Genomic DNA, 24,923 nt, shown 5'->3' on the forward strand with positions numbered 1-24,923 from the left:
GGTGGTGAAGATAAAGTTGTACTATATTGTAAAGCTTTCTGTTACCTGTTCACCTCTGCTCATAAGATCTGGGCAGTGACTAAGAGAATAAGATGATGGCTAAACGTGGCCTACATGACCTTTTGGTGCAGGTAGCTGCAGGTAAGCTCACTGTGCATGAAAGAGTGAGGAGCAGCTGCTCCTTCACACTCCAAGGAGCAGATTAAGATGGTTCAGGCAACCAGATCTGACAAACACTGCCAAGCTTAACTTATGTGAGCAAGGAATGTGAGGCCTTGTTTCCATTCGGTGAAGTTGGCCATCAACACCTGATGACACAAGTCAGTATCCTCACTGTGGCCCAGGACAGACTCGACATCTTTGTTCTTTTCTTGTCCTGAAATCCTCCTCCACATCCTTTAGTGTAAACCACGAAGACATGCAGCACATGAATGTCAGGCAGCAGTTTAATATGAAAAGGGATACAGTAAAAGCTCTGATATATCTTGTTGCTTCAAATAGCCAAACCATTAAAAAAGGGACACCACACTAATAAATTACTCTGAGATATTACAACAATTGTGTGAAATGTGAAGGACACGTTTTATGTCCTTAATGAAAAAATGGTGTTTAAGTTACACCCTTTAATTTAACTTGACAGTAATCATGCCATGCCATGTCATAATTTTGGAAAAAAAGGGGGACAAAATTATGACTAATTGAAGTTTTTTGTTCACCTTCACAGTGTACTGTGTCTGTTATTATTGATGCAGATGCACAGATATCATTACATATTTTACATTACATGACCTTACATTACATGTATGGTCATGTAATGTAAAATATCTTTTTTGAGGGGGGGGCTGCAAGGACATGCAATGTCATTGATTGCTGATTTAGTAATTAGCCAATGTAATGTATGCCAGTATAATGTAGTATCTGACTTACATGTGGAGGGGTATTAGTTTTATCGATTTTAATTTGGCACAAACTCTGGTGGTGCAAAGGTGAACTGTATGATGTGAGTTTGAATTGATACACAGAATGCACACCGTGTTTTCAGTAAAAAAAAAAAATGTAAATATTAAAAATCATCAGTAATGTTGTCCTGATATATCAAAATTTCAATGTATTTATTGTCCCAGCCCTTTTTTAAAAACATATAAACATGCATGTCTGTGGTAAGGTAGTGGTGTTGGAGGTTTTGTCTCACACAACCACACTCCACCTTCTCATTTCTAGATTATGTGCTAATTCAAATTTGAGACGTGTATTAAGTGTTGCTGTTCTCTTCTCTGTAGGTGCTGTCTGATATGACCATACTCCAGCGGAGGATCCCCCCCAGTTTCAGAGACCCTGCCAGCGCCCCACTGAGGAAACTCTCTGTTGACCTCATCAAAACTTACAAGCACATCAATGAGGTATGATACATGAGACAGGCCATAGCACACACACACATATGTGCACACACACCTATATATGTGTTTGTTTTTTGGGTCATTCTGAATTTGATACGGGCACTCATAAAACAGTTTACAATAGATCCAAGTGATTGAATGGCACAAGCAGATGTCTTTTTTTCATTACTGGCCCTTGACAATGGAACAAAGTGCACAATTGGTGGTTTTATGGCCCCATTATACTACCCATGCATATTTTGAGCATTAAAAAAATAAACTGGGACCTCTCTGGTACTGATTATTAGCGTCAGATGTGATTGATTAGGGTTGTTCTCCAGGGGCCGGTTGCGCCAACTGGTCTTTACTGAGCCTAGTCCTAACTGCTAACTCGGTCTTTGTTAAGACCAGTCTTTAAAATGGAAGCCTAGTCTTAATTACACCCAATATTAGCAATGCACATCCATGTGAATGCCCACGTGACTATGGCTATTGCCTAGCAGCATGCGTTGCTAGGATACATTGTTAACAATCTCCCGCTGTCTAGTAGCGGAGCACCACCAATGAAACGGAGGGGATAGGACAATCTTCAGCAAATGCTGCTTGAGAAGGAAATCCTCAGAGTGGAGACTGAAACCAAAACATTACAGACGGAGCAGATAAAGTTGGAGTGGGAAAACAGAAAATAGCTCTAGAAATACAGTTGCTGCAACAACAACTAAGTAGGCCTTCCTCTCGTATTTTTGAAGAGGAGAAGCGGTCATATGTGGTTTTGAATTAAATCAACATGATAATGATAATAACAATAATAATCAGCCACAACCTGTAAACAATAAAATATTTATTTACAAACATTGCTGTCCATTTGTTATTTGTTTTCTTTAAATGTCCTTTATATTTCATTTACAATGATATTTAGCTGGGAATTATTTTGAACTGAAGCAATATACTACATTGGAAATAGTTCAACAACAATGAGCTGATTAAGATGTTTTGAAACAGTCTGTCTGAACTTATAAGGCATTAACAATGTGTGCACGGACTAGTCGTCCACAGACGTCCTCATGCACTGCAGGGACCACAGGGTGCACATCTTCCTGCACCGGCTGACGGTGTTGCCTGGGAGGGGGTCCTCTTAGTGACACAGATGTTGTGGAGGACAGTACACGCTGCTATTACGGTGCAGACTTGTTCAGGTGCGTCCACATCTCCCCGTGAAGGCAGTGAAACCTAGAAAATATAGCTAATGATTACTGTGCTGTCAGGCCCTATTTCTCACTAAGTGGCAAGTTTGTTTGTTTGTTTATTTATTTAGTCTATTTTTCTTTATCTTTGTCATTTTCATATTTAGAATTAACATGAGGCGATGATTTTAAAAGAAAAACAGTGTCAACACACTTTGTGTGTCCTGATCAATGCTTCAGCACCTCTCCCCCCCTTCGGCCCATGACACTATCAGTGGTGCTGACACATTCATGACAGAGCTGACCAAGATATGCTCCAATTTTAGGACTTTAATTCATTCACTTTTTTTATTTACTTTATCCGTAAACTTCTTTTTCACTCGATTGAATGACGTTTATTTTTCAACGTTATTTAGCTTTATCCTACATTTTCCAAATCATGTAGACTATGTATCTCTATGTTTACACATTTATTCAGTCGTTCAGCATACATTTGCCGACAGTTTTAGGCATGAAATGAATAATACAGAATAAAGACAGCATAAAGACAGTTATTGAAGTTTAAGTGGGAGTAATGAAAGAAATAGGCTAATTATAGTTTCTGTGCAAGGGAAATTCTTTGTAAGATATGCACATTGTGTAGTTTACCTGCACTTGAGGACTCCGATGCATCGCTCAACAAGTGACCTAAGGGTGGCGTGAATGGATGGTTCATTCTTCCAGCTTCGAAGTCCTGGTATAACACACTGGTATAACAGACCCTCCCAGAGGATAGCTTAAGACCAGGCGTAAGCCCTGTTGGTGCATCCAGCCCCAGGAGCAGGGTTGGAGACACCTGAATAAGATTATGTCATTGGATAAGTGAGATCCATCAGATGATATCTGTTGGGTGCCAACTGTACATGTTCTGTCCACCATCCCAGCTCCAGCTACCACTGGGAGCCACCAGAGACATTTAGGTGGCTTTTGAGCACTTCCTTTCTGCAAATAAGTGAATGTACAATCGATTGAGGATCACCTTTTGCGTCATTGATTTCCTTTGTTACTTGTAAAACAGCATTAATCTCCACCTCACTTGCCATATTATTACAGCACCATGATGTGTTTAATTAAACATTAAGTTTATTGTGAGTTATCATTTCAGTTTCTGTCTTCATTGCTCAATACAGGTCTATGCGTGACCTGTATTAAATTAAATAAATTTAAACATGAAGACAACATGGAAGGAACTTGTTACTTTGCACATTCCCACATTTTTTGGTCTCAAATAGCATAAACATAAAAATCTAAATCTAATATGTAAACCAAAACCTCTATCTGATTTGACACAGAATGACACTCTTGACCTTTTTATATTTTAATTACTTTTTCACCATGTGTGATGTTTTATGATCCTGAAATCAAGCCAAATGTGAGATAAAGCATTGTTAGCATTGTTGTTTCTTGGCTGTCAGTGGAACAGCCACCAAGGGTTAATCGTGTTGGTGTTTGCTGTTAGGGGATGGAAGCAGGGGTGTAGAGACGCTGCAGAAAGTAAATCCAACTCATTATCAGTGTTTGTCTTCCTGAAGAATTTAGGTTTGGCTCAGCGCTGACAACTGAATTAAAATATACTTAAAAACAAGTATATTTTAAATTAAGTATAACTAAAACTGCTGTTAAACTGCATTCCAACACAGATGTCTTGGCTTATAATCTTGTAAATGATTGGCTTAAAGGGAAAATTCACCCTGTAACAGGATTTACTTCATGTTTCTGTTATTTTGGACAGTAAAATTTAACACTCACATAAATTGACCGCCTTCTGAATAAGTTTGAAATCAGAGCAACATGTGGTGAATTAATAATATCAGGTGGCACTTGTTGGAGTTGGTCCATTAAAGCGATTTTAAAAGAGAATGATATCTCTGCAGGTCAGCTACAACAAGTACATGACCTAGTAGTACAACAAGTTTTTGTTAGTACTGTCTGTTATCTATATTTTTAAGTAAATAAAAAATTGCATTTAGTTAAAAAAATGTGTGATTATTATTTTTGATTTTGTTAGTAACAGCCAGCCCATAAATCAAACAACCTGAGTTCTAACAAAGTCAGAGATGATTAGGAAAATGATTAGCGCTGATCTTGAGCCCCACTCTGTGATTCAGTCCCCAAGTTGTATGAGCAGAGTTGGTCTACACCTTGAGCAGCAGAGGTCTGTGTGAGGCGACTACTGAGACATTTGTGTGTACTGCACTTGTGCATAACTGGCCACCTATGTGAACATAAGGCGACTCTGCTTTACACCACGGACTAACAGCTGTAGTGATCACAGGTGTGTCAGTCAGTGAACTTCTCACAACATCTGTGAATATCTGGAGGCTCAGCTAAGGGAGTTTATGGAAGCAGATGTGACATATTTTTAAAGAGTAATTTACATCTAAATTGAAAACCCTATACTCTATACAGGGGATGGAATGCTGACCTGGTCAGTCTGTCTCGATGTACTGTAACTACCATAGGCTCCAAGCACCTGCTGTAAAACTCTGAGATGGACAAAATAATGAAATAATGATAGTTACTGGTAAACAGATGATTTGGGGTTTGTTCTTTAGAAGTAACTAAGCTGTTTTTCCATCCACAGGTGTACTATACTAAGAAGAAGCGGCGGGCCCAGCAGGTCCCTCCAGAGGACAGCAGCACCAAGAAGGAGAGAAAAGTCTACAACGATGGCTATGACGACGACAACTACGACTACATTGTCAAAAATGGAGAAAAGTGGCTGGACCGCTATGAGATAGACTCGCTGATCGGGAAGGGCTCCTTCGGACAGGTGAGGTTGAAGGAAACTTCAGTATGAAAACTGAAGCCACATTTATTGCTAGTTTATAAAATGTTCCTCACAGACGATCATGGCTCCTTAGAAACACCAACAGATTGAGCTGTCTTCACCACCGGAATATCAAGAACCAACCTTCTTCTTTCTTTTCTTCTTCAAGTGTAACATGTTCTCCTTATAAATAATGTCTAAACTGATCAATAGAGAAAACCAAGCATGCTTGTAAAAATTAGACCAAATTGCAGTTCATTTGTTTGATGTCAAATTAACATTCTGACAGCCTGGGACATCAGGCTCCAAGTCTTTCCCTGCCTAATGAAGAAAATGAAAAATACTAATACATATGTGTCTATCATGGCATGTGATGGCAAAGTCTGTTGATGTCTGTCTACAGGTGGTGAAGGCCTACGACCACCATGAGCAGGAATGGGTTGCCATTAAGATCATTAAGAACAAAAAGGCATTTCTAAATCAGGCACAGATTGAACTACGCCTGCTGGAGCTCATGAACAAGCATGACACTGAGATGAAATATTACATAGGTAAGATGGACAACACACACACACACACATACACACATTTTAGTAAGGTGGGAGAGTACAGGGGTCAGATATAACACATGTACAACCTCACAGACGTGGCTCTGTTTACACTACACTAGTTGTCTGCATACACGGACGTGTTCATACAGGTTTGTTGGCACACACAGCCTGTGCGGCCCTTCATAAACATGGGCAGCTGGTGGTCAGATTGATCAAATTAGAGCTGCCAGTCAGAATGGAATTTTAGGGATGTATTAAATAAAAATAAAAAATCAAACAGAGAGGTTTCTATAAAGTCAGTTTTTTCCCTCTTTTTTCCCCCCCTGTGCACCTACTGAACATTAGACCCCACAGGCAGACAGTCAAATCACACTAATCTCATACATCCTATAGATAGATAGATTTATTTGACAATAATAAAGGTAAATACAAAACTGCAAGTAGCAAGTCCTGAAATACAATTTAATTGTTGAGGATAAAAACACAATTAAGCTAAAAGCTTATTTCCATTGTGGTCCTCGTTACAAATGGAAAATGTAAGGATGACCAGATCTTCAAGTCAGGCAAGACAGTAAAGTATGTAACCTATATCTATCACCATCACTATGGAACCACAGATTCATTATGGACATATAAAGCTTAAACAGAAAGTTGACTTGTGACATTTAACTATCTGGAGCTTTTAGGAAGGAAGCTCAGCATCTCATTAAACTAGTACACAAAACAATATGGAGCCTATAAAGCAAAAAAACTCAAGGTCCACTTACAATTTTTTTCCCAGCGTTTTCAGCCGCATCTCACTGTCTTCATCAGCAGATGGAGTTTTTTCAGTTATCATGGAGATGGATCTGTTGTTGTCAACATACTTAACTCACGGGAGGACAAGTGAGCCATCTCCATGACAACTAACAACTTCCACTGATGAAGATTGTGAGATGCTATTGAAAGCTTCAGAAAACTATAGTAACCACCTTGAGCCGTTTGACAAAATAAAAGTAATGTAGCTTACTTTAAAATTCTATTATATTAGGCTAACACATACCATGACAATACAACATAAAGGTTGAGCTGGCTTGAATCAATAATGGAAGTGTGGATGATGTCACCTTTTGTTTCAGTGTATATCTTAACTTTCCTCTTTGTCTCTCCCATCTGTCTCTGTGTGTGTCTGTCTATCAATCTGTCTCTGTGCAGTCCACCTGAAGCGTCACTTTATGTTTAGGAACCATCTCTGTTTGGTGTTTGAGTTGTTGAGCTACAACCTGTACGATCTGCTGAGGAACACCAACTTCAGAGGAGTCTCCCTCAACCTCACCAGGAAATTTGCACAGCAGCTCTGTACAGGTGGGTGCATGGAAACAGCAATATGTCACACGTGATTTTTAGCTTGTTGTTGTCTGCCCCCAAGTGGCCAAAACCAAACGGATTAATGCAGTTTTAATACATCATCAAATCAGGAAGGAAAAATATTGGAAGTCAATTGCCATTCAGTAAGACAAAGGACATAATTTAATTATTATGGAAATGTATATCAGGATGATGGTGGAACCTCTTTTTGACAGTTGGCTTTTCCCTTTAAGTGTAGGAGTGCATTGCTTATGGCAATAAATGCAGGTTTATTCAAGAAACATGTAATAGGATATTTTACAGTCACCGTCATACTCTACACCAAATGTAGAAGGTGGTCCTGATAATAAAAATAAGAATGATGTCTTTTTTTGTCCACAGCGTTATTATTCCTGGCCACTCCAGAGCTGTCAATCATCCACTGCGACCTGAAACCAGAGAACATCCTGCTGTGCAACCCCAAGAGATCTGCCATCAAGATAGTCGACTTTGGATCCTCCTGCCAGCTTGGACAAAGGGTGAGCAGCATCCACACATGTTTAAACACACACACAAACCTTCCAAATATGCCTGTCAAAGTACATTTATTAGTGTACTTCTTAATAAATAATTAATTATAATTGCCTCTCGCCCGTGCTTGCTGGGAGATGCTCCACCCCCAGTGACCCTCATCATTAGGGTTTAGAAAATAGAGGAGTGAATGATGAATAAATGCATCATACACATGTCCCAGTTAACAGTGAAACCAAACATTTATTAGTGGTATTGTATTTACCCACTCTTTACCCAGATGCTTTTGTGTAATTATATTCGATCTCTTTACGCTAAATGTAATCTGAAATTTATGGCAATGTTTAAGTTAGCCTTGCTTTGGCAGCAATGTTTCATATATCTGGAAAAGATCTATGCAAATCTGCAAAAAACAAATTGAAGTCAGTTAAGATTTTGTATGAAGGGTCAATTTCCTGAATGGCAGTAACAGACTGTGGTTGACTGGTGACACTGCTGCTTTATTAGCAGAACTTGGCTCCTCACAGTGGACAGCTACTGAAACAGCAGGCAACACACTGTCATAAGTGTCATTTGACTTCATCTTAATTCAACCTGTAAATGAAGAGTGCTTTAGAGTTGTTAATGATGCAGCATTTACTCTACAGCATAGGTGAATAGGTTGGACATGAATAATACAAAGAAAAGCTTCACGGTGTAATTAAAGTAATTTAACTATTTGATTGAACTTCTTCACGTTAGTGTTGAGTCTCTGAACTCCACTTCCCTCTTGTTCTCCTCTCAGATCTATCAGTACATCCAGAGCAGGTTTTACCGCTCTCCTGAGGTTCTGTTGGGAATGCCGTATGACCTGGCCATCGACATGTGGTCTCTGGGATGCATCCTGGTGGAGATGCACACAGGAGAGCCTCTCTTCAGTGGCTCCAATGAGGTAAAATGAACACCACCATAAACATATTAGTTAAGTAGGGCTGAGCAATGATTCAGTATTATCCTTTATCAACGTTCACATTTGATTCAACATGTTTTTAGGCTGTAATTTGCTGTGTAGTTGTTCAGGAATCCGAGAGCTTGATTGTGTGTTCTCTCATGAACAGCTCAGACTTGAGCTACGATATAATTTTATTCTACGTTTGACAATTCATCTAGTTAAGTGTGCCATAATACATGATAATAGGTAGTGTAGAATTGTTGAATATTAGACATTAAGAGTTCAAACCTCCAGAAATATTATATTTCCCCTATTGGCATCACTCCCCTCTTGCCTCTGACACAGGTTCAGACAAGACTTATTTAAATAGTGAGAAGGTTTGTACGTGTGTGAGCACACACAGGGATTCTGTGTGTCTCCTCCAGTCTCAAAGTCAGTATCTGGAATGACACGATAATGTACATGATACCAAGACTAATTTTGAGGGTGTGTGTGTATAGGTTGACCAGATGAATAAGATTGTGGAGGTTCTGGGGGTCCCACCCAGCCACATGCTGGATGCAGCTCCTAAAGCCAGGAAGTATTTCGATAAGCTCTCAGATGGTCTGTGGACAGTGAAGAAGAACAAGGACATCAAGAAGGTATTTGATTTCAGATGCATTTACATTTTTCATTAAAAAGTCAACTTTCACCTTTAGTCTCGTGTCTTTTAACTGATGGTGGTGACATGACGCACAAGAATCCAATATGGCATTTCCAGTTATTGTAAGCAGTATACATAACATCTCCACTAGTAATCAAAACACAGCCTTAATTTGTGTTTCAAACAATAGCACTCCAGCTGAAGCACTTGCACTACTGCTATGTAAGAGTGCTGCTATTAGAAGTCCCAAGTAAAAGCGAAAAGTACTAAATTGAAAATGTGTTGAAAAGATGCTGCTAAGGTTGTTGTGAAAAGAGTGTAAAGGTTTATAAAAGACTATGAATTCCAAATGTAAATATTATAGCCACTTTTGCAGTTTTCACTGGGAACTATTTGCTGCTGAAGGAAAATAATATAAGAACTGTCCACAAACAAGTCTGGATTATTAGGACATTAATTAATTCACCTTTATCGTTTTTGTGGTGGCAAAAGTCTCAGTGTCCAGTAGTTTAAAACCTCACCAATGTGTTAAAAACAAACAAATATACACTTAAGTGTTAAGAACAGTATGGGTGTACAGGAAAGGTGCAAAAGTGCAAATACCTGCACATGTTAGAGGAGTAACTGCTTGTTTATTGTGTTTATGGGAGTTAATGGAGCATCCCAAATTCATATTTTTCTGTATCAAAATATTGTGTGTGTGTGTGTGTGTGTTTTCCAGGAGTATAAACCCCCAGCCACACGGCGTCTTCATGAGATTTTGGGTGTAGAGACTGGGGGCCCAGGGGGGCGGAGGGCAGGGGAACCAGGACATGCCCCTTGTGACTACCTGAAGTTTAAAGGTAAACCGACACTTTGTATTGATCTGCAGGGATAGACACTATGCTGGTTCACCAAAAATAAAAAATGGAAAAAATGACATAAATACAGGCAATATGGCAGTGATACCTATATAAAAACAATGAGAAACCCCCCTGATTATCTGGAATTTACCTACATGGACATTACAAACATTGAGAAGAACTTGCTGTTGGCAGGCTGTATTCTAGAGAATCCATCATTGTCCGTGTGCACCATTTGCAGGGGGTACAAAAAAGAAGTGGAAAATCATGTCCAACCTTTCCCTTCACTTATTCTCCTAAAATACTGTAAATTCACTAATAAAGGTTGGGGTGGAATTACCTGTACTATAATGTCACATGGTGAATTCATAATAATGTAAAACGCACACACTTTTTTAAGAAGTCTCATTGAACCACACACCTGTGTGATCTGGATACACTTAGAAAGTAAAAAGATGTGAGGGAGACATGGAAGGCTACACCTCATTTAGACAGTAACTGTCCAGAGAGTATAACTATTAGCTCTTAGAGTGTTACACTGTTTGTGGCAGCAGGAGTAGCTAAACAAGATGGTTATATGTTTACACAGAAGCACACATCTTCTCGTTTCAAAGTTTGAATGAATTTTCTAGGTCAAAGTATGTGGTGAAAGTACCAGCAATGACTGACCTTGTAACCCAGTAAAGAGCTGTTAATTAAGTTTAAAGTAAATTTGGTCAAATGCATTACACCTCAACAAGCAATGTACATGTAACATAAAAAAAAAATCAAATCCAGGGGGGTCCATACTCGTGGACTCTTTGCCACCGGCAGTGTGGTAACCGGGTACCCATTTCCTGTGCTACAACAAAATATTATCATCATCATCATCATCGTGATCATGTTTGTCCCCTTCCAGACTTGATCCTGCGCATGCTGGACTACGACCCTAAAAGCCGTATCACACCATTCTACGCCTTGCAGCACAATTTCTTCAAGAAGACGACAGATGAAGGAACCAACACCAGTTCATCTACATCCACCTCTCCTGCCATGGACCACTCACATTCAACCTCCACTACTAGCTCTGTTTCTAGCTCTGGTAAAATACACACAGCCTGCTTCACACACTCCACACACACTCTGACTCTTCCCTCTTTGCAGTTTATTACCAGCTCTTTCTCTTCTCCTCTAACACAGTTTTCCAGCTTCATGAAAATGATTAATCCTCAAAAAGAAGAAGAAGAGTTGTCCCAGATTTCTAAATTGTTCATTTACTTCATTGATGTGCAAGAAAATTAGTCAGGTTGCTACAGTTTCTTAGGTGCCATGAAAAGGGAAGATAGAGGAGAATATGTCTCCTTCAAGTGTCAGTGACAGCCATGTTGTCCAGTGAAACAGCTGACAGGTGAAGGTAGTGCTTCCTGCCTGAGAATTCATTCAGTGAAGTGCAGCAGGACTTGCTGTCAGTAACTGGAAAACACATTGTTTTGATTTTGTTGGGTCCACATACTGTAACCCTGCAGGATGACACATCACCCAAACTGTCAAATGAATAAGTTACCTGTCAGTTCATATGTGTCCATTATTATACCTTGTGTCTGTCTGTAATAAGTCAGTGTGAATACAAAACGGACCAGAACTAAGCAATCGTTTTTTTTCAAAGTGAACCAAACTTCAGGTGTGACAACCCTGTAAGAGAAATCCTTAAAAAAAAGAGCAGTGATTCATCCATGTACCAACAGGCGTCAAGACTTCCTTTTATTTAATGATTTGTAGTCAAGAGAGAGTTCAAGACTAAGACAAATCAAATAAGACTAAATTAATGAACCATGTTTCCACAAAATATGTCAATGCAGCCAACAGTAGTGTGATTTTAATGTTGGTCTGTTTAATTTCCAGGTGGCTCCAGTGGTTCTTCCAATGACAACCGCAACTACCGCTACAGTAACCGCTACTACAACTCTGCTGTTACACATTCAGACTATGAGATGACCAGCCCTCAGGTACACACAGCACTGCATCACTGACAAGCTTTACATACACACTGCAGTCATACATTTGAGTCATATCCTGTACTGCATTATATCTAGGATATAATATTCACATGGAACAGATAGTAATGAGTTTTGAAGTCCAAGACAACAACAAAAAAAAAGCATCTACAAAACCTAGCAAACTGAAAAACCATTCTCTCTTCATCTCCCTTCATCCAAATCAATGTTAAACACAATTTTCTCAAATTGTCATCATCAGCTGCGTTTCCAAGTACCAAGAACTTTTATCCCAAAGAAATTTTTTTTATGGAACTAAAAAGTTCTTCAGCCCATTGTTGTGTGCGTTTCCAACACAGTCTAAAGACCCGGGAAGATTAGGCACATTACACCATTAGGTTACACTCATCACACAGCTGCTTGTTTTAACTTATTAAACACATCAATTGCAATTCAGCATAAGGACCTTTGCTTATTTTAACCTGTGCACTCGCACCTGTTTTAAATACTGAGCTTACCGCTGTATAATGGTGAAATTGAGAGCCACTACTTCCTCAGAGCGCTGTAAACATTAGAATATGGTAACACAAGCATACGCGTTACGTGTCTTTTTATAGTAGTATATACTTGTTTTCAGATACAAGAACAGCCACTATACACACATTTGGTTACTATTTATTTATCTGCAGAAATATAAATGTGCAAAATAAGTTACTGCGTTTGTGTGCTTCAGCAGGAGACTTGGGACGAGGCCTGCTGTTGGTCGCAGGAGTAAACACACTGGTCTGCAGCCTGCAGTTCACTTTACCCGCCCGTTTCATCTGAAAAACACGCTGAAAAAAATAAACGTGTCTCACTGCGACGACATTAACAAGATATCATTTTGTACGATCAATTTAGCCAAACCTTGTCTTAAGGAACACCACGATTCTACACCATTAATGTTACCGGTTGGCAATAGCATGTAGCTAACATTAGCTTTTGGCTAGGGTAGCAGTTAGCTGTTACAGCCCACATGCTGCTTGTTAGATGCTATATGTGATTTACCTTCAACCGACTGGTCATCCGTTTCCGTGTCTTCCACCATGGCTTCCAAGAGTGCAGTAGCTGAGCCACTGTGTGAGAGAAGGCTGGCCTGTGACCCAGCAATGCATCGATCCAGACGGTCAAACCACTGCTGCTCCGCCAGTTGGAGCTCGAACAATCAGAAATGTTCAGCACAGCAAGCCCCACCCCGAAAGTCCCGGTACTTCTGAAAAGTACTACCCCCAAGCAGGGACCTTTTGGGGGGTAAATAATGTCCCCAGTACTTAATTTAGACCCTGGTCCCTGCGGTGGAAATGTACTGAGTTCCTCCAAAGGCCCCTAGTCCCTGTGGAAAGTTAACTTAAACTGTAACCTGGAGCTTCCCATAACCTGATCTTTATATGAACCTTGTGAGGCTTTGGCACAAGGTTCTCCTTTGTGTTTCCACTACATTTGACAAACTGGGCTTTTTGAAGTGAAGTGAGTGGTTGTAGAACAGACAACCGTAGAAGAAGTGGCACTGACATTATTCCAATTATAACAATTTTGTGAACATGAGACAAATTTATACACTGATATAGAATCCAGGTCCCTGCTGGAACCAGCATAAGCTAGTGGCCAGAAACAGCATCCACCAGGTTGAACCACTGCAACACTGTGTTCCTTTATTTTTCTTTTATCTTGTTTGATCTTTATAATGTTTCTCAGTACTGTTTGGTTGTGTGTTTTAAAGGATTTGTTGTCCTAGTTGATACAGATGCAGTAATAAAATGACAGTAGGTGATTTGCTTGACCAGTCACAATCGACAGCACTGCCATCGTCACCTGACGGTACCTGGAACTTGGATTTAGTATCGCCTCCTGACTAGTGCCCGAATTTAGTTCCAGGAACTTGTCCCAAAAGATTAGGTTAGATTAGATTGGATTCAACTTTATTGTCATTACACGTGTACAAGTACAAGGCAATGAAATGCAGATTAGGTCTAACCAGAAGTTCAATAAGCAAGTGCAGAATATAAGTGTGTGCATAAATGCAGGATAGAGCAGTAGGTGCAGGTGGAGAACAGTGGAAACAAAAGAACTAGAGACAACAGATACATGTTGGGCAAACTGAAACTTGACTAAAGACAATGCTTATTTGTATGAATTTAACAACTATAAGCATATATAGAGAGAGATACAGAGAAGATCAAATGGGTGGTGGTGTCTCCTTATATCTCAACTCTAGCCTGGTCTATAGAGATAGATATGACATTGAAGCAGCAGCTCCGGAGGCAGAAATACCTGCTGAAAGCGACAGAAGGAGAGAGGAGAGAAACGAGAAAGCACAGAACTACGGGAGAGAGAAGATGTTGAGTTAGTAACATGCAGTAATGGGATAAAAATGCATAAAGATGGAGAGAGGAGAGAGGAAAGTGGCGCATCATGTGAAGTCTCCTGGCAGTCTAGGCCTATAGCAGCATAACTAAGGGATGGTTCAGGACTCACCCAAGCCAGCCCTAACTATAAGCTTTATCAAAGAGGAAAGTCTTTAGCCTACTCTTAAATGTGGAGATGGTGTCTGCCTCCTGAACCCAAACTGGGACCTGATTCCACAGAAGAGGAGCTTGATAACTGAAGGCTCTGGTTCCTATTCTACTTTTGGAGACTCTAGGAACCACAAGTAACCCTGCATCCTGGGAGCGCAGTGTTCTAGTCGGGTAATATGGTATTATGAGATCTTTAAGGTATGATGGTGCCTGACCATTAAGAGCTTTGTAGGAGAGAAGGATTTTAAATTCCATTCTAAATTTTACAGGAAGCCAGTGCAGAGAAGCTAATATTGGAGAGATATGATCTCTTTTCCTATTTTTTGTCAGTACATGTGCCGCAGCATTCTGGATCAACTGGAGAGTCTTAAGGGACTTATTCGGGCAGCCGGATAATAAGGAATCGCAGTAGTCCAGCCTAGAAGTAACAAATGCATGCACTAATTTTTCGGCATCATTTTGAGACAGGATGTGCCTGATTTTTGCAATATTACGTAAGTGAAAAAAGGCAGTCCTTGAAGTTTGTTTCATGTGGGAGTTAAAGGATAAATCCTGATCAAAGATAACTCCAAGGTTCCTTAGGGTGCTGCTGGAGGCCAGGGCAATGCCATCTAGAGTAACTTTATCTTTAGATAATTTGTCTCGGAGGTGTTTGGGACCAAGTACAATAACTTCAGTTTTGTCAGAGTTTAACATCAGAAAGTTGCAGGTCATCCAGGTCTTTATGTCCTTAAAGCATGCCTGAAGTTTAGTTAACTGGTTAGTTTCATCTGGCTTGATTGATAGATATAATTGGGTATCATCTGCATAGCAATGAAAGTTTATGGAGTGCTTCCTAATAATACTGCCTAGAGGAAGCATATATAAGGTGAATAGAATCGGTCCAAGCACAGAACCTTGTGGAACTCCGTGACTATCTTTGGCGTGCACGGAGGACTCACCATAAACCAGCTTAGTGGGGTTCCTTTAATGCCAATTACATGTTCCAGTCTCTGTAATAGGATGTGATGGTCAATGGTGTCGAACGCAGCACTAAGATCTAACAAGACAAGTACAGAGACAAGTCCATTGTCTGATGCAATTAAAAGGTCAAGATTTTAAGACTAACAATTTAATTAAAGACTTTATTGACACTGTACTCTCATTATTTTCATCCTGTGATTACAGTACCATTCAGAGTGACAGAGACCTCTGTCACCCTGATAGACAATATCTTTACAAATGTGTTGAGTAAGAACATGAAATCAGGAGTTCTGTGCGTGGATATTGTTGACCATTGTCCCATCTTTAACATAACACATTACATTCAAGGAACATGATAAGCCTACATTTACTCTATATCCCAAATATAAGAGAATCTTCAGTGAAGCAAATATAGCAAAGTTCGGATTAGTGGTCGGCGAGTATCCATGGGCAGATATCCTGCAGTCTGTAGATCCTATTAATTATAGGATTAATTGTATTCTCAATAAATACAAGCAGTTACCTAATGAATTTAAGTTTGACTGATCCACAATTAATTGCCAACAATTTTAATAGCTTTTTCTCAGAAGTTGGTCCAACTCTGACCTCCAAGATTCCACCTAGCAATCATAGCAATCAATCCTCGTCAGTTCATGAATTCTCCAATTAACAATAATTTTCATTTCTCACCAGTTACAGTAGATGAGGTTTGGGAGACCTATCATTCAATCTAAAAGATTCTTCTCCAGGTTATGATAACACTGAGTACGGTCTAGACCTGCTCTATAGGAAAAGTGCAATGAGATAACTCTGTTATGAATTGGCGCTATATAAATAAAATTTAATTGAATTGACAGTAAAAGCTAGAGATAGAAAGGAAAACACTATAGGTTTTTCAATCAATCCCCAGTGTCTCAGATAAGCAGTCTAAAATTTTATTTGCAGATGACACAAGTGTTTTTTATTTACATAAAGTCTAACCTGCCACCACCAAGTGTTAAATGAAGAACTTTGTTGTACTTAAACCAAATAGACAGCTTACTATCACTTAACGTTAAAAAACAAGCTTCATATTTTTTGGTCTTAAATCAGGGGTTTCTAACTCCTCATCTAAAATTGTAATCAATAACATCCCCATAACTAATGTGCATTCTACACGATTCCTTGGCATTCTGTTTGATGAATTCTTGGAAACCTCATATCAGGGCCATAACCACGAAAATGGCCAAGAGTATTGGTATACTAGGCAAAACCCATCACTTGATCAACACTGAGGTAGCCACTATGCTATATTACTCAATGGTTTATCCGTATATTAATTATTGTAACATTGCTTGGGCTAGTACTCATCAGACCAAACTTGAGCCCATATACCGTCTTCAGAAACAAACACTAAGAATAATAAGTTGTGTACATCGAAGACATTCCTCTCAGCCTCTATTTCTTCAATTAGGTGTCCTCAGTGTTTATCAAGTGAACCATCTCCAGATTGGTTTATTTGTTCAGTTTCTTAAAAAGAACCCTTCCCCCTTCTTTTCCTGACATATTTGAATACAATTATCAATTTCATATTTATTCCACACGTACCTCTTGTCTCCTTAGACCCCCTCTTTTCTTCCCAATCTCAGTTTAGTATATTCTACCGAGGGTCCAAAATATGGAACTCTCTGCCTTTAAATATTTTTGTCTTCACAGCAGTTTAAAAGAGCCATGAAATCACTTCTAACCAACATAACTCTAACCAATATTTTCCATATGGACTACCTATATAAGCTGGACCCAACTACTATTTTCCTTTGTCATACAAGGCCTCTTATGAATATTACTTGTTTTTCCTTTTGTCATTATTTGTGTTTATTTGATCTTTTTTGGCTTATGAAAACTCTCAGCCATATCACATGAGTGTATGCTCTTAGTCTGTTAATGATAGTGTTTGTGTATACTTGAATGTATTTTGAATGAGTGTTCTTGATGTGTGGGTGTGTGTGTGTGTCTTATGACTATGACTGATTCATTATACTTTTGTAACCGATGGGTGTTTCTGGGATGCATTGTTGTCAATTACTATGCTAAACTATGTCTCTGGGTTTTTTTTTCTATGTCTAAAATTAATGATAGATGCATACAAATAGTGTATGGACTACTATATTGCTGTATTTATTTCCTGTAATATGCTGCCTGGAGAATGCCACATTTCAAGCCCCTGGAGGGTTTTTAGGCAATTCTCCTTCACAATCACTTGCAATTTATACATTATATCTTTAAAAAAATGTATATGTGTAATTAAAGAAACAAAATGTCATATTAGATTAGGTTTCTTTTTGTTCCTCCATTATAGCAGGGCTGTTACTCTGAATGTCTCTCACCTTTGTGTTTTTGTCCCCGTCTCTCCCACACTAGGCTCCCTCCCAGCAGCAGATGAGGATGTGGCCAGGCAGTGATGGTGGAGGTGGGGGTCAGGACCCAGCATACACCCAGTTGCTGCTCCACAAGCCGGCTGCCTCCCAACAGCACCAGCGCCACTTCCTGGACCCGCCCCACCACCCCCACCCAACTTACTCCCACCACGGGAACGGTGGGCGAGGCCTGCGGCAGGGGGGACAGATGGGCATCAGTGGAGGAGGGGGGCAGCAGGGATCCTCGCCCCAGATGAGTGACAGCATGGATGTGGGCGTGTCCCTAGGGCTGCACCACCTGGGGGCAGTGTCTTCCATGGAGGCTTCTCAGTTTGGCTCTGCCTCCCTGCCCCTTGCACTGCCAATCGGACTGTCTGCCTTCCGGACTCGGACGGCCCCCACCGCCCCAGGGCCACAAGCCCCGCCCCCTGAGGACTACTACCCTGCCTCCAACAACAATAACCCCGCTGCAGGGGGCAGAGGGAGGCCGGACTCAGACGAGGGGCCAGCCAACTCTTGATAAAACCTGAACCATGCCCTAAAGCCATACAATTTTAACTACAACTACTACAACTACACACATACAGCCAGAGTTCAGAGACAAAGAGGTGAACTTTGTGCTGAAGGAGACAGTTTATACTGCATGAGAGGAGGAGGAGGAAAGAGGAGGATGCTGGGAAAACTCTCCTTTTATCCTGTTTTAGTTTGTTGTCTTTTGTTGCGACTGTAATTGGAAAGGAATGATTGTGACAAGTTTGTTTTTATTAATATTATTATTGTTGTTTAATATTATTTGATTTTTCTCCGGTTTGAGGAGTTGTGTGTTCTACTTGGTTGTTTAAGCCTGGAGAGGAGGAGGAGGATGAAGAGAAAAGAGAGAGGAGCCATGCTTTTCCATCTTACTCCATATGGTAGCTGTAAGTGGAAGGAGAGCACATATTCATGTTCACACTGGTTAGTTATGACATTAGTATATTCATATTTACAGCTCCTAGAAACGAGCAGTCTTAACACACACACACACAACCATATATATATATATATATTTATATATATATATTGATATTGATATTGCTGCATCAAGAAGACAGAAGCTGGTTTCAAAGGGAGAAAACACAAATATATGTGTGATTCAGGACTCATGGATTCTCTTTCCTGTCTGTTAAACTCACTTTTTCTTAGAGTTTGTGTCCTCCCTCTGTCGCTCTCCACCTGGTGGTGACAGGTGGAGAGAGTGAGGGAGGTGGAGGGAGGAGATGGTGACAGGACACTGATGCCATCCTGGCGCTCATAGGGATCACCTTCTCCTCCTTATCCTCCCCACCTCCCTGCTCTCTTCTTCCTCTTCTCCTTCTCCTGTTGTGTTTCTCCTCCAGACAGCTCCTCCTCTCTGTGCTGCTAATCACCATGACAACTGGTCCGGATTGCTGCTAAAGATCCAACACAGATCAATAAAGAAATAAAAAGAAATAGAAACAGAAATGAAAAAAAAAACGTTTTAACCCGTCTGCTTAAGAGAAAAGGATAAAGTAAGAACCACTGCATCTCAATGTATTTATTACTATTTAACAAGAAAAAACAAACTGAAAGTAACCCTTTTTTCTGCTCTTCTTTGTTTGGTTGCCTTCTTTCTGCAGGTGAGGTCTGATTGGCTATTGTAACAGTGACAGTAACTGGTGACATGGGAATGCCATCGGTTGTGGGGGCTGGGTGGAGGGGTTGGGGCAAAATAAAGTTGGATATATAATAAGAATAAAGAGTATACTTTTGCACACCAAAGTCAAACAAACATCAGATCTCCGCTTTTCTTCCTAATCTGATCCACCACCTCATGACCACGTCTTGTCAGGATGAAGCGCATCCACAGGTCACACAGGATGTTCTGATGCTCAGCTTCTATTGTGCCTTTACACCTCCTATAGGACCCATGCAGAGTTAATATCATGGAAAATCAAAATATCCTATGGAACTTTGGAGACCTAAAGAGTTAATATTCAATAAATAATTAAGATAAGTAATCACATGAATACACACAAAATATATCATACTGAATGAGCAGACAACAAATCCATAACTGGCTGTTGTCTTGATTGACAGGCAAAGACTGTGATGTCATTGACAGAAGTTGGAAAATAATTAGATTAAAATGTGTTTCAATTATTATAATTATTTTGAAAAGAAGCAGGATGAATATATACATAGTTATCTAAGATTTTAATAATGTTAAATATTAAAATTTTGTTGTTATATGTTTTTTTCAGGTTATTTCTGATTGACATTCATAAGTGCACAACATAGAAATAACTTATTTCGCAACACCTGTTGTAACTGTTGTCCATTGTTTTCATTATGCAAATCCCAGAGTTCTGTTTGAAATGATTCCTGTAATGTCTACAGTACTATGGGGAACAACAGCATCAGGTTTACTGGCAAACCTAAGAGAGAGATTCATTGTTACAGCTACAACCAAAAAGACACCAGCAGCATAGTTCATCATACTGGAAGCACAATTAAAATGATTTTGAAGATAATCCGCTGATAGAAAAATGTGTCAAAACTTACAGCTAACATGGCTTTGCTGCAGAAGTCTACTCAGATGGATTATTATTCATGAAATAATTGGCCGAGACAGATAATGTATTTCCCAATTATTGTGTGACCCATTTTCCATAAACGTGTACCATGTTTCAGTAGGATTCAATATTTTTTTTGAAAGATGGTGGATTACAAACATTTCATATTTACTAGATCACCCAACTGTTTGGCAAGAAAGTCCTAGGTTTTGTTTTGGTTTATGTGTATATGTGTGTCCGTAATCAAGGACACACTGTATGACAGATTACGTCAATACAGAGTTTTGATCAACTCCCAACTGTAAGCAAAAGAGAAGTTTGCCAACAGTGATAAACAGAAATGATCACCATGGTAACCAGGATAGATTGTCATGGAAACCTATGCTGCAATGCTAACCTGCTCCGGAGCAGGGGCCTGTACCACAAAGCGAGGTTAGTGGGTTAGCCAGCTATCTTTTGGGTTTAACTCAGGTTAAGCCCAAAAGATAGCTGGAAAAATCACTGATCACTGGAAAAATCAAGTCATCATTCCTACAGAATCCTGACAGGGACAAATTTACTGAGTTAACAAAGTGACAAGTAATAAAGAGCAATGGATATTTTTTCATAGGTCAATAGAATCACTTTACTGCTCTAGTTCCATGTGCTACACTGGTTTTAAAACAGAGTTTCTAACAAACAGGGATTCAATTCAATTCAATTTTATTTATATAGCGCCAATTCATAACAGAAGTTATCTCATTGCAGTTTTCCTATAGAACAGGTCTAGACCGTACTCTTTATCATATTAATTATAGAGACCCAACAAATCCCACTATGAGCAAGCATTTGGCGACAGTGGCAAGAAAAAAACTTCCTTTTAACAGGCAGAAACCTTGGACAGAACTAGACTCAATGGTGGGCGGCCATCCGCCGCTGCCGTGTTAGGTTTTGAGAGAGAGGAGGGATTTGGGGGAGGGGATAGGGTTAGGGAGGCACAATGCAAAGACCACGTAGAATTATTATTTTTTTTTTATATAGTAGAATAGTAATTGTACTGTTAATATTAATAAATTAGTAATGATAGGAATGACAGCTATAGGAAGAATAATGTCAGCATCAGTAACAGAGCCAATAACAACTGTAGTAGCAGTTGTCGAGCAGGAACATGGGGGCAGTAGGTGGCCCACAACCACAGACCAAGTAACAAATGCATGCACTAATTTTTTGGCATCATTTTGAGACAGGATGTGCCTGATTTTTGCAATATTACATAGGTGAAAAAAGGCAGTCCTTGAAGTTTGTTTCATGTGGAAGTTAAAGGATAAATCCTGATCAAAGATAACTCAGAGGTTCCTTACGGTGTTGCTGGAGGCCAGGGCAATGCCATCTAGAGTAACTATATCTTTAGATAATTGGTCCCAAACACCTCTGAGACAAAGTACAATAACTTCAGTTTTGTCAGAGTTTAACATCAGAAAGTTGCAGGTCATCCAGGTCTTTATGTCCTTAAGGCATGCCTGAAGTTTAGTTAACTGGTTAGTTTCATCTGGCTTAATCGATAGATATAATTGGGTATCATCTGCATAGCAATGAAAGTTTATGGAGTGCTTCCTAATAATACTGCCTAGAGGAAGCATATATAAGGTGAATAGAATCGGTCCAAGCACAGAACCTTGTGGAACTCTGTGACTATCTTTGGCATGCACGGAGGACTCACGTTAACATGTACAAACTGAGATTGATCTGATAGATAGGTTTTAAACCAGCTTAGTGCGGTTCCTTTAATGCCAATTACATGTTCCAGTTTCTGTAATAGGATGTGATGGTCAATGGTGTCGAACGCAGCACTAAGATCTAACAAGACAAGTACAGAGACAAGTCCATTGTCTGATGCAATTAAAAGGTAATTTGTAATTTTCACCATTGATGTCTCTGTTCTATGATGCACTCTAAACCCTGACTGAAAATCCTCAAATAAACTATTGTTATTTAGAAAGTCACACAACTGATTGGCGACTGCTTTCTCAAGGATCTTAGAGAGAAAGGGAAGGTTAGATATTGATCTATAGTTGGCTAAAACCCCAGGATCAAGAGTGGGCTTTTTAAGAAGCGGTTTAATTACAGCTACTTTAAAGGATTGTGGTACATAGCCTGTTAATAAAGACAGATTGATCATATCCAGTAAAGAAGTGCTAATTAAGGGTAAAACATCTTTAAGCAGCCTAGTTGGAATGGGGTCTAAGAGACAGAGTGATGGCTTAGATTAATTAATCGTCGAAGTCAGCTGAAGGAGGTTGACAGGAACAAAGCAGCCAAAACACACATCAGGCTCTACAGCTGTTTCCAAGGTTCCTGTGTTTGAAGATAAGTCGGCACCGGTTAAAGGCAGCACTTGATGAATTTTTTCTCTAATAGTTAAAATTTTATCATTAAAGAAGCTCATGAAGTCGTTGCTACTGAGAGCTATAGGAATACATGGTTCAATAGAGCTGTGATTCTCTGTCAGCCTGGCTACAGTGCTGAAAAGAAACCTGGTGGGTTTTTTTTCCTCTATTAATGATGAATAGTAAGCTGCTCTGGTAAATGATGCTTGTTGATAATGGTATGGAAAACAGAAACAAAATCCGATGCCTCATTCTGTCACCCAGCAGTCTGTCCAACTGTCCACCTTCACAGCAGACAGATAGTGATTACAGCTGCATTTTAATTGCGCTAAGGATTCCTGACAATGTTGCTTTTACACTCTTATTTCATCACTGCACCTCAGACTAATATGAGGCATCTTTTGTGATGATAATTGGAAATAGAAGGTACAGACTACTTGTCCTTTATTAGAAAAAAATCCCCCACGCTGTCCCCCATCACTTTATATTTTTTTATAAACCCCATAATTCACAGAAGAACTGTATGAATTATATTATGAACAACAAAATGCCATTGGGGATTATACACGTGTACCTTTTCAGGTTCTCTGGTGACCTGCCTTTAGGGTGCCAGAATTTCAAACATTACCTTTACATTTATAGCACCAGTAAGAAGAAAAATTTGTTTCATATAAATTTGGTCTGTCAGTGCAAGTGGGACGGGATGCAATGAAATTAGTTTAGTCGAGGGTCTGCTGCCAGACCAAAAAAGGGGACGGGAGATCTTGCATCCTTGGTCCAATGAGAAAATATGAGTGATACTGAGAACAGGAAATGAAAGGCCTCAAATGAAACAGATATGCAGGAGCCCATTAAAAGTGAAGATAGAGACTCAGTAGAAACTGCTTCAGCTTTTGTTAGTTTGTTTCTGCAGTTTTAAATAAAAAAACATGCTAATGATTATATAAGAAAGTCGTAGCTCCTCTCAGTCTGAAGCTGACCTTTTGTCTGCTGTGAAGGTGGACAGTTGGACAGACTGCTGGGTGACAGAATGAGGCATTGGATTTTGTTTCTGTTTTCCATACCATTATCAACAGGCATCATTTACCAGACACATAACTGTATTAAGAGAGACAAAACAACTACAAATGATGCATTGGTTTGTGCTACTTTGTAGTCATGTTATGTCTCTTTGTGGTCATGTCGCATCTCTTTGTGGTTGTTTTGTGTTTTTTGTGGTCCTTTGACTTTCCAACCTAAAAATGTTAACAGTCATTGCAAACAGAGGCTTTGGCCCAGAGGTCCCCTGACCCCTGACCCCTGTCCCCTCTGCCCAGTAGACCCATTCAGTAATCCACCCATGGCCTTAGCCTTAACTTGCATTACATTACTTTTAAGATACATTTTATTTATTTGAATATCACTTTTTGCTGCCACAATCACTGTATTTCTCCGTGGATATCACCGTTTCATCTCATGTCATATTAAGTACTCATGGTTCTGATAATATTGCTTGTAATTAAGAACTCCTCTTCTTTCATGAACACGCTCGAAGCTGGATTGGAAATCCCAGAGTTACCTGATCCAGTTGATACCCAGCTTGATAATAGTGGTTATCCAAGATCACCAGTGTTAGGCTCAGTCAAGTCAGACAACCCAAAGAGAGACAGAAAAAGTTAGACTTGCTTTGGGATACATGAGATAGCCATAATACAGCTACAATGTCACTTATTTTAAAACCTACTTTACCAGCCAGCCAGTTTCATTAAAGGCAGACACTCATCCAGTAGTACCATGGATATATTATAAGAACACATCCATCCATGAGTAATACGCCCATATTTTATGCACTTCTTCAACAAACAGTAATCAGTGTCTCCTGTATACAGAAAAACCTAATAACTTATAACTTTTTTTTAATAAAT

At 39.6% G+C, this 24,923-nt stretch overlaps 1 protein-coding gene across 7 annotated transcripts in view; it reads left to right on the forward strand.

Annotated features, from left to right (window-relative positions):
- Positions 1-19,869, forward strand: part of dyrk1b (dual-specificity tyrosine-(Y)-phosphorylation regulated kinase 1B) — a 57,937-nt gene extending 38,068 nt beyond the window's left edge. For all 7 annotated transcript variants that reach the window (XM_044206487.1, XM_044206485.1, XM_044206483.1 and 4 more), the window contains 11 exons: positions 1,281-1,400; positions 5,184-5,372; positions 5,773-5,920; positions 7,115-7,264; positions 7,649-7,785; positions 8,562-8,708; positions 9,209-9,349; positions 10,073-10,193; positions 11,092-11,274; positions 12,075-12,178; positions 18,085-19,869. In XM_044206487.1, the coding sequence (XP_044062422.1) occupies positions 1,281-1,400; positions 5,184-5,372; positions 5,773-5,920; positions 7,115-7,264; positions 7,649-7,785; positions 8,562-8,708; positions 9,209-9,349; positions 10,073-10,193; positions 11,092-11,274; positions 12,075-12,178; positions 18,085-18,600 (1,956 nt within the window). In that variant the 3' untranslated portion in view covers positions 18,601-19,869. The remainder of the gene's footprint in view (positions 1-1,280; positions 1,401-5,183; positions 5,373-5,772; positions 5,921-7,114; positions 7,265-7,648; positions 7,786-8,561; positions 8,709-9,208; positions 9,350-10,072; positions 10,194-11,091; positions 11,275-12,074; positions 12,179-18,084) is intronic.
- Positions 19,870-24,923: the final 5,054 nt, after the last annotated feature.

This window comes from Siniperca chuatsi, linkage group LG9 (genome assembly GCF_020085105.1).
Source record: "Siniperca chuatsi isolate FFG_IHB_CAS linkage group LG9, ASM2008510v1, whole genome shotgun sequence".
In the NCBI taxonomy this organism is placed as follows: domain Eukaryota; kingdom Metazoa; phylum Chordata; class Actinopteri; order Centrarchiformes; family Sinipercidae; genus Siniperca; species Siniperca chuatsi.